This window comes from Camellia sinensis, chromosome 1 (genome assembly GCF_055761805.1).
Source record: "Camellia sinensis isolate YWXY chromosome 1, ASM5576180v1, whole genome shotgun sequence".
NCBI classification, from domain to species: domain Eukaryota; kingdom Viridiplantae; phylum Streptophyta; class Magnoliopsida; order Ericales; family Theaceae; genus Camellia; species Camellia sinensis.
Genome location: NC_138961.1, coordinates 144,023,997 through 144,034,395, shown reverse-complemented (window position 1 = coordinate 144,034,395; position 10,399 = coordinate 144,023,997). Strand labels below are relative to the sequence as shown.

The 10,399-nt window shown below is 35.3% G+C and overlaps 1 protein-coding gene across 1 annotated transcript; it reads left to right on the top strand.

Annotated features, from left to right (window-relative positions):
* The first annotated feature begins 8,521 nt into the window (after positions 1-8,521).
* On the top strand, positions 8,522-10,003 carry LOC114310839 (inositol-tetrakisphosphate 1-kinase 1). The gene has a single exon (XM_028256937.2). It carries the CDS (start codon positions 8,726-8,728, stop codon positions 9,689-9,691), a length of 966 nt encoding a protein of 321 aa, XP_028112738.1. The 5' UTR covers positions 8,522-8,725; the 3' UTR covers positions 9,692-10,003.
* The last annotated feature ends 396 nt before the right edge of the window (positions 10,004-10,399 follow it).

Genomic DNA, 10,399 nt, shown 5'->3' with positions numbered 1-10,399 from the left:
CATGCTTAGTACAGGCTGATCTTTGATTAGGCGAGCAGAGGTGCTCATAGATGACCTTTCCCAATCGTACCCAAGTTCCCGAGCCGAGGCAACTTTGGTGATGACGGACACGTGGCATTAGGCACGAGTCAAGGCTTCCTAAATTCCCCTCAAAATAAAATATTTATATGGCGACTCTATATCTGGTAAAGCAGTCCATGTTTGGCACTTCTTTCTAAAAAAATCAGTTTTCCAAAACGATTTGCCGAATTTGGACTCTTTGGTGATTTATCAATCTCACATCGCACATTGTGAGATCAGATTAAGAATCGTGACATTTGAGTCCGAACTGTAGCATGAAGCCCAACGGCGCGTCTACAGCCACAATCTGACTCGGTAATTTTCTTTTCTCTCTGCTATTTATGTTATTAGCCATTTGACCTAATTGGGCCTTTAGCTTGGCAATGGAGTGAGTATGGGAGTGAACTACTAGTGCTAACCCCTTAAGCTCTGAGAGAACTTCCAACACCTGAGTCTCAAATGCTGAGTTACCTTGAGGAGCAGGCGGGGGTTGTGGTTACTGGTAAGGTTGTGGTGGTTGGTAGGGAGATTGGTTGAAAAAATTATTAAAATTTTGCCTTGGTGGTGAAGGATTGTAAGAAGTGCCTTGTGAAGGAGGTCTCCATGAAAAATTAGGGTGATTTTTCCATCCCAGGTTATGTGTGTTGAAATATGGGTCTTTACGCAGTTTGGAGAATCCTTGAGCCACATTCACATGCTCTTGGACTAATTCGGGAAATTGTGATGCCAAAGGGCACTCACTCAAGTCATGCGCAAAGCTCGCACAAATAGCACATGCCTCCTGAAATTGAGGTTGAACTTGCTGTGTAAGGGCATGTCCGAAGCTCATAATTGGTCCATTTTGCAAGACAATGCCTCTACTTGTTGGGTTAACTCTAGGTTTTTCCCTACCTCGTTAATGCCTCCTCTTTTCGGGGCTCCAACTATAGGTTGCTAGACTTGTCGGGCTGCAGAGGCATGGTGAAGGGAATTATCACTTAAGTTCTCAAATAATTGCCATGCCTCGGCATCATTTTTGGACATGAATGTCCCACTGTAAGAAGAATCCACCATTTGGCGGTGAGACCTAGTTAAGCCATAGTAAAAAGTTTGAACAAGTTGCCAATAAGGTACTTGGTGGTGGGGATATTGTTGGAGAAGGTCACGAAGTCTTTCCTATGTTTCATGAAATTGCTGGCCATCAATTTCAGCAAAGTTGGTGATGGCTGGCCTTAGTTGGTTGGTCTTACTAATGGGAAGTACTTCTCAAAAAACTTATGCTGTAATTGGTCCTATGTTGTGACAGAATTAGCAGGTAAGAAGTTTAACCAATGTTTGGCTTTGTCCTTTAGTGAAAATGGGAACAATCACAACATTAAGGCCTCATTGGTGAAATTCTAGATCCTCACTATAGAGCAAATTTCTAGAAATTCATGCAGATGTTTGTAAGGGTTATTATGAGCTAGTCCATGAAATGATGGGAGCATTTGGATGGTGCTAGACTTAATTTCATAATGAGCAGCGATGGTGTTGAGTAACTGAATGCATGATGATGATATATATGCAGTGGGTGCGAAGTAATCCTTAAAGGTTTGATTGGGCCCATTTAGGCCATTTGGGTTCGCCATCTCTAATGGCTCAAAGTATGGATATGGATATTCAAGCCTAGGAACATGTGAAAAGGCTCTAAGGTTCCTAAGAGTCCTTTTTAGTTCAAGATCCAAACTCCGCAATTCACGGTGACAAGAACGGCGCATGTGCATACACTACTCTCACACACACACATACTCACTGAGTTCCGACTCTTGTGTACTAAGTTATGAAAGCAAAAGACCAAAGGAGAAAATACTCACAGCAGTTCAACGGAAATGCTTTACTCGCCTTGCGGGTGCTTGACGTGTAGACCGTTGTTTCCAATCTCTACTTGAGCTCTCTATGTTTAGCATTTTGGTGCTTTGCTTGTGAGTATTTGCCCTTTTTTTTTTTTAAACACTTTAGTTCTACGGTTTGTTTTTGAAGCTCAGTTACGTTCCGTTGATGATAGCTTCACTTGCAAAAACTCTACACACTTAACAATGCGCGAAAGCATAAAATACTAAACTAAAAATTAAAATAAGAATGTAACTTTAAATTAATTAATCTTGCCAAAAGTTCCTAGCAACGGCGCAAAATTTGATGGGTCGTTTCACACACCAAAAATAAATACTAAACTATACCAAATTCTTTAGAATAATGGTAAGTCCAATCCACAGGGATAAACGAGAAATTAAATTAAATTAATTTAATTATTAAATTCCTAATTCAATTTTGATTAAACAGATGATGATTCACAAACTAGTAATAACTAAAATAAACTAAGAGATTAAACTGGCAATTATAAATAAAATTGGAATTATTGAATTTTGGGAAAAACCTAGGGTAATGAATTCACCACTAGTTAAATAAATAAGGCTTCCATTTGATACTCAATTGTCTTACAGTTCGAACTAAATAATACTTCGCAATTACAAGCTCGAAGCATTTATAAAGAAAATTAACACGTTCAATGTATAGGCACGAACCATCTCAAGTAGTACGAGTCGTTCGCTCTAAACTAGGGTAGCAACACGACTCGTCCCTCGTAATATGACTCGTCTCATACCTTGAACATGAAAGCATAGAAAACCATTGCATGGGAAGCATTTAACAATCACAGAAAGAAGAATACTTGAAGAAATAATGAAAAATTATATTTGAAAACTTATTGAGAACCATACAATTGTTCAAACTATTACATAAAAGAAAAAAAGAAAAAAAAAACCTATTTACTTGGCTATGGTTTCATCAAAATCCTAAAAAGATGAGCCTAGCCACTCATGGAGGAGTGGAAAGAGGTGGAGGGAGAAGAAGCCACCATGGGAGACATTATTTAAACTTCAAGTTCTTCTCCTTCCAAACCCTAGCCTCTCTTTTTTATTTGAAATATTTTCCAACCCTAATCCAGCCTTTTTTTTTTTTGTGTCTTTTTATACCTTTACAATTTTTTCCCACATTCAAAACATCTGGCACGTTTCTTGAGGTACGACCGTACGTGCGAGAATTTCCACTGCACATACGGGAATGGGCCTCTACACGTGCGATTTCTTTAGGGCCTGTTTGGCTGCGATGGATGGGCCGCACGTGAGGGAAGCATTTTTTTCTGCACTTTCTGCATTTTTGCTCATTATATGCTCCCACTGTGTCTAACCTGATTGACATTAAACAAGCATAAAATATTTAATTTGATAGACAAGTAGGGTTAGGAGATCTTAAATATTGGCCTCAATATTGCACAATTTGGCCTCAATAAAGGACATCATCCCGGTCATCTGTTCTTTTGGTTAGTTATAGACAATTTTGCAAGGAAACCAGCCGGTCGTTCGGTGTACCTGCAACACCAACGACTACCTACAAAACTAATGGCTACCTACAACAATTTGATGAAACACTGAAGGCATCCTCAACTTGATAAAATGCTAAAGGCATCCTTAATTTGATATGAGTTTGATGTTATGGTTGGAACAACAAACCTATACTTATTTCATCAAATTTAAATTTGATAAAATAAAAGAGTAAGCGTTGGAGACGCTCTAACTCTAACCTGTTTACAGGCCCTTCTACTTCATAAGTTAGTATAAGTTAATTTTTTTTCAAAATAGAAGAAATAAACAGGTATGAGGATAAAAAAACTTTGTCAAGCCAGGGGACTATTTACAGTTTTTAGGTCCAAAGACTGTTTTATTTCTTGAAAGGAGAAAAAGAAAAAAAATTAGAAATGAACATTTAAAGTATTAAAGGTGAAGCCAACAACAAAACTTTGGACGAAGGAAGAAGGAAGAAGGAAGAAGACAGAAGATTTGGTGGACCCTAAAGACACGATTATGAAAGGTACATTTCCTAATTTTATGTTCAAAGGGCTGGGCGTAGGGTTATCTGACCCGCCAAAAATCGCCCTACCCGATCCGAACCGTGCACATATGGGCGGTTTCACAAATACATTAGGGTAGGGTGCGGTTTGGATTTTATCAAATTTTCGGGTTGCGGGGCGGGTTGTGGGTTTGACCCGCACCGGTCTAACCTGCTAGCATAAATTTTATTTTTTCAATTTTTTTTTTCAAATTTGATCGTTCAAAAAAAAAAACCTTTTTTTTCCCCCTTCAAATCTAACCGTTCAAAAACAAAAACCCTAATCAATCGTTATCTATCTCTCATCTCAAACTCAAAAACAAAACAAAACTCACTTACTCTCACTCTCGCGATTCTCATCTACACTGCATGCACCCACTGATCGACTCTCTCTCTCGTCGCAAGATTGATTGATCGACCGATCGACCTCATTGCACACCTCACAGGTAAGCCTCTCTCTGAATCTCAGTCTCTGTCTATGTCTCTCTCACCCCGATCTTGAATCTCTCTGTTTCTGATCTGTCTCTGATCTGTCTTCCCCACTCTCTCATCTCACAGTCTCTCACTCTCTGGTTTTGTATCTACACCGATCGACTCTCTCTCATCGCAAAATCGACCGATCGACTGACTCTCGCATCGCACTGATCAACCTCACAGGTAAGCCTTTCTCTTTCTTTCTCTCGCCCCGATCTTTGATTTATTTTGCAACATATCAGATTTGTTAAATCTGTGTACATAACCTTGAATCTGTGTTGAATATGTGTGCATAACCTTGAGTTTTTGAATCTGTGTACGTAACCTTGAGTTTTCGAATCTGTGTACATAACCTTTCTTTTGAATGCATTTGTTTTAAATAAATACTGAAGTTCCTTTTTATTCTAGCAGTTTGGATGACTAAGTGGATTTGACTCAACAATGGATCTTAGTTTTGTTAATCTGAATGCAGGTTTGGGACGTATTGCTGGAATTTTATCTCTTGAAGTAGAGGATGGGAATACTACGCTGGATTCTCTCCAGCATGTTGGGTCAGAACTAGCAATGCATGTCGTTGCTACTAAGCCATTGTTTCTGACAAAGGATCTCTTGTCTTCAGATGCATTGGAGAATGAACGTGAGATTCTTAAGTCTCAGGTACTTTTTAATGGCATTATTTAAGTTTTAACCATGTGTTTTATATTATATTTATTGTGAAGTTTCCCTGGATTGAAGTTTGGACTCTCTGCCTTGTGACTTATAGTTTTCAATTATATTTGTTTTGGAAATCTTTAATATTATCCATTACTAGTTGAAGTCTGTTTTTTGGTTTCCAGATTCTAAAGAAAGAAATATGAATATAGCTGAGGAAATGAATTTCCTCTGAGAATGACGATTACTTCGGTTATTTTATAAGTCCTTCATAAATTTTAATTTATTAGAGCATCTCCAACGGTTCACTTAATTTTTCACCAAATCTGAGTAAAAAAATGATCATTTTCTCAATCTGATACAGAATGCTCAAATGGTTGATTTTTATCAAATCTACTCTAGGGACAACCGGTTGGTCGACTGATAAGGCAAAATTTTTTTTATTTGAATTGTTTGAACCTACCTATTTGAACTGTTTGAACCTTTTAGTGGTCGACCGGCCGGTCGACCGGTAAGGCAAAAATATATATATATATATATATTTTTTTTGAATTGTTTGAACCAACCCATTTGAACTGTTTGAACCTTTTAGTGGTCGACCGGTTAGTCAACTGGCTGGTCAACCGGCTGGTTGACCGGTTCCTCTCCTCCAACGGTCAGGACCAATAATTTGCTGAAATCTGCAGCTTATTCTCAGTTTGATGATTTTTTTGTTGAATTCTCATTTTGATATCAATTTGGTGAAACGGTTGGAGCACCAAAAAGTGCTTTTTTTACCAAAATTTAAATTTGATGCCAAGTTTGGTTCACCGTTGGAGATGGTCTTAATTATTAATGTTAGAGCATTTTAGAAAATGGGAGAAAAATGTCTAAAAGAAATATTGACAAAATGGGGGAAAAAAAAAAGGGTTTGAAAACAAATTTTTGAAAAAAAGTTTAATTCGCAAACCGCTCGCACATCTGCGAACTCTATCCGCACAAACTGCAAACTGAATTACGGGCGGTTGCGGGTTGACTTTTCCTCAAACCGCATAGATGCGGATGGGTCCAAACCGAACCGCAAACCGTTTCAAACCGATCCGTGGACACCCCTAGTTCGAAGCTTTGTTCTATAATTCGAATGATAGTTCAAACATATCCTCAATTGAGATAGGAAATCAAAGAAAAATATAAGGCAGAAAAACCAACAATTATTACAAGAGATACTGAAGTAATTGTTAAAAAAAAAAAAAGGAATTTAAAGCAAAAGTTAAAAGAATTAAAGCCATAATAGAATCCCAACAACATTAAAATTTACTTTCGAATTAGAATGTTGTACAGTAAATTGAGAGAATCCATATTGTTCAAAAAGTTTAAAGCCGTATTAGCCTCTGTTTGGGAAGTGGGTTGACTTTTTAATTTTTTGACTATTTTAGCTTGAGTTAAAAAATTTAGTTTGGGAAAATTTTTTTGACTTTTTGATTTTTTGACTTTTTTGACTTGCTTTGTGAGAAAAGAATGCAATGATTATAAATTAGATGTAATATTTTATTTTTTGTAATTAAAATAATTTATTTTATCTTTTATGATTAAAATAGTCAAAAAAATTTCGTTTAACTCTTGTCAAACGAAATCTTAGAATCTCAACAACATTAAAATTTACTTTCGAATTAGAATGTTGCACAGTAGATTGAGCGAATCCATGTTGTTCAAAAAGTTACTAGTCGGTCATAGGTATTTTTGCGTAGTGCCCATTAAAGTTGTGTTTGAAAAAAAAAAAAAACAAAACAAAAACAAAGGGTTCGTTTGATTTATATTTTTGAAAAATTTTTGAGAAATTTTTTTTACAAATAAGTTTTTAAAAGTAATAAAATTAAACAAATTTTCTCAAAAAAATTTCTCAAAACTTGTAAACCAAACAAGTTTTCCAAACAAATCTCCCTCTCACACATATCAAATCAATCACTTTTTTCAAAATTCTCTCTCAAAATAATTTTTCAAAACATCTTTTGAAAAAAACCAAACAAACAACTTTTCATACTTTTTATCTCTAAAACACATCTCTCAAACACAAACTAAACATACCCAAAGAATTTACTTTCGAATTAGAATGTTGTACAATAAATTGAGCGAATCCATATTGTTCAAAAAGTTACTAGTCGGTCATAGGTATTTTTGCGTAGTGCCCAATAAAGTTGTGTTTGAAAAAAAAAAGAAAAGAAAACAAAAATAAAGAATAAGATACATAAATTTGTGTTGAATAATTAGAGAATATGAGAGATATGACCATGTAACACGTTGAAAAAATAATTAATTTGTTTGATTTGATTTTTTTTAATTCGCTGTTAAGAAAATTAATTTTTTTTTTTCGTATTTTTTTTTATTTTCATTGAATTTTGTTTATATTTTAAGCATTTTTTTTTTATTTTTAGATAAACCTAACATCAATACACTTAAAAAGTATAATATTTATAAAAAAAATCTTTAAAAAATTCAATGGGTCATGTTTGTTTACTGGCATGGGAGGGGGGATTGGAGTGCTATGGCTATGGGTTCTGCCCACAAATTGTTGGATTTTAGGTGAAATTAAGAAAATAGTAAGTAGATTAAGTCTATTTTATATAAAAATTTTATTTTTTAATTTTATTTTATATTTACTAAGTGCACCTGCTTATTTTAATATTTGTTTTAGTTTTTTTAAAATATAGGAATAATTTTTTTATTTATTTTATATAAAAATAATTTAACAATCTCATCAGTAATCATCTCTCACACTCATCATAATAAATATACTTTTACTTCATCCTATCACTAGCAATCTCCACATTAACAATCACTTCACTAACCATCATTTCACTAACAATCCTATCTAACCTAATTCGTCAAACAAACGTGGCCTAAATATCAAAAATACAAAATAAATAAGAAAATTCAATACAATTTTTTTTTATATTCTTATGTATTTATTAATTTTGTAAAATATTTTTTTTACAATTATTTTATTTTTTAGATATATCTAAATGATACATTTAAAAAATAAAAAATTACTTTAAATTTTAAAAATATTTATTAAAAATAAAAAATATGGAAAATAAAAAATTTAATTTAAAAAAATTAAATCTAAAAAATTAAAATAAAAAGGGCAAATTACATATACACCCCTCCAGGTTTGGTTAAATTACAGATACCCCTGAGGTTTCGGAAATTACATCCCGCCCCCTGAGATTTGTATTTTCATAACAATTTACCCCCTGAGGTTTCTATTTCATAACAAATTACCCCCTAATTTCTTATGCAAATATAGCATTCAGGGAGGAATTCGTAATTTCTCAAACTTCAGGGGTATCTGTAATTTTGTAAAACCTGGAGGGGTGTATATGTAATTTGCCCAAATAAAAAGTATTCTAGAGTGCGTGAACAAATTAGGATTCTAATGCCTCGAAACAACGCAACCTTTATTCTTTGCCTTCTTATTTATTTTTTATTTTTATTTTTATTTTTCTAACTCTGGAATTTTCCCTTCTTGTATTTATATGCAAGAACCACATTCCAGCAGGAGCCTCACTCTTTCCTCACAGTTTTTTCATCATTTCTGTTTCTGCTTTTGCTACCTCTGACCAAAATTATCGATCAAATTTCTCAATAACATAAACCAACCATGTCTTCGGAGTCATCAACAAGGTTTTCGATTGGTTACGCTATGCCCCCAAAGAAACTCGATAGTTTCATCCAACCTTCTTTCCTCGATCACGCCAAGTCTCGAGGTATCGATCTCGTTCCCATTGACACCACTACCAAGCCTTTGATCGAACAAGAACCCTTTGACTGCGTCATTCACAAGATCTACGACGAAGAATGGAAGAAACAGTTGATCGAGTTCTCTTCAAAAAACCCTAATGTTCCTATAATCGACCACCCCAATGCGATAGAGAAGCTTCACAATCGGATCTCTATGCTCCAAGTGGTGAAAGGTTTGAAATTTGGTTATCACAGCGAAATTTGCTGTGTTCCGAATCAGGTTGTGATCGAAGATTCCGAATCAAGGCTGTCAGATCCTAGTGTTCTTCTAGGGTTGAAGTTTCCGGTGATCGCCAAGCCCTTGGCTGCTAATGCCAGTGCGAAATCGCACGAATTGTCGCTGGTTTTTGACAAGGATGGATTGAATGGACTCAAGCCTCCGATTGTATTGCAGGAATTTGTGAATCATGGTGGAGTCATCTTTAAAGTTTATGTTGTTGGGGAATATGCGCAATGCGTGAAGAGGCATTCATTGCCCGATATTTCGGAGGAGAAATTGGGGACATTGCGAGGTCGGGTTCCGTTCTCACAGATATCCAATCAGGCTTATGTTATTGAAGAAGTTGAGATGCCCCCAATGAGTTTTATTAATGATGTTGCAAATGGGTTGCGGCTGGCTATGAATCTTAACCTTTTTAACTTTGATATGATTAGGGATGCCACTGCTGGAAACAAGTATCTTGTTATTGATATCAATTACTTTCCAGGTTATGCGAAGATGCCTTCATATGAGACCGTGTTGACGGATTTCTTGTTGGGAATTTTGAATAAGAAGCCAAGTGAAGCAACGAGTTTGGAGCTGAAAGAATGCCAGGAAAGTGGTTAATGGATCTGATCATGCTTAAACCCTAAACCCTAAAAGCATGGAGCTTTCTGGTTACATCAGTGCTCAATGACTTGCGGTAATGGTTTTTGCCTAAAGTTCTTTGCTTTTATTTATCTTTATATTTCAGTAAGGTGTAATGTGCCTAAAGGAAGGAAATTATGATTTTGCTTTCAAGATTACAGTGTAACTGTTTTTGGCTTCTCCAAACCTTTGCCCTGACATTGTGGTGGTGTATACTTTAATACCTTGAAAAACATAAGTACTCCAAAATACTTGGAAGTTTTTGTAATGGCAATATCATATTTCAACTGATGTTATTCATGTATGCTGTTTGCTTAGATATCTTCACATTATGCACAACTTGATGCGATAGAATTTGTTGGTCTTTCTTATATATTTGCATCGCTTAAGGCTTCTGTGTGTTGAAGTTTCTGTTATGTACATGGATGTTCTGTGTTTGGTAAAAAAGAATATTCTTGTCTAGTACTCTGGATGGAACATCTATCATCTGTGTCAACAATGCATGGTTAGTATCCATATCGGTGAATGTTGAATCTTGGACGCCGAATTTATAATCAATACAGAGTGCACATGCATTCATTGGAGTCCCAAATGCAATTTACTTGTTGGCATATGTACACTTGTATCTTAAGTTGGTGAATGCCTAAACTTTCATAATTATTTACAGAATTTCTCTTTAGATTAGAG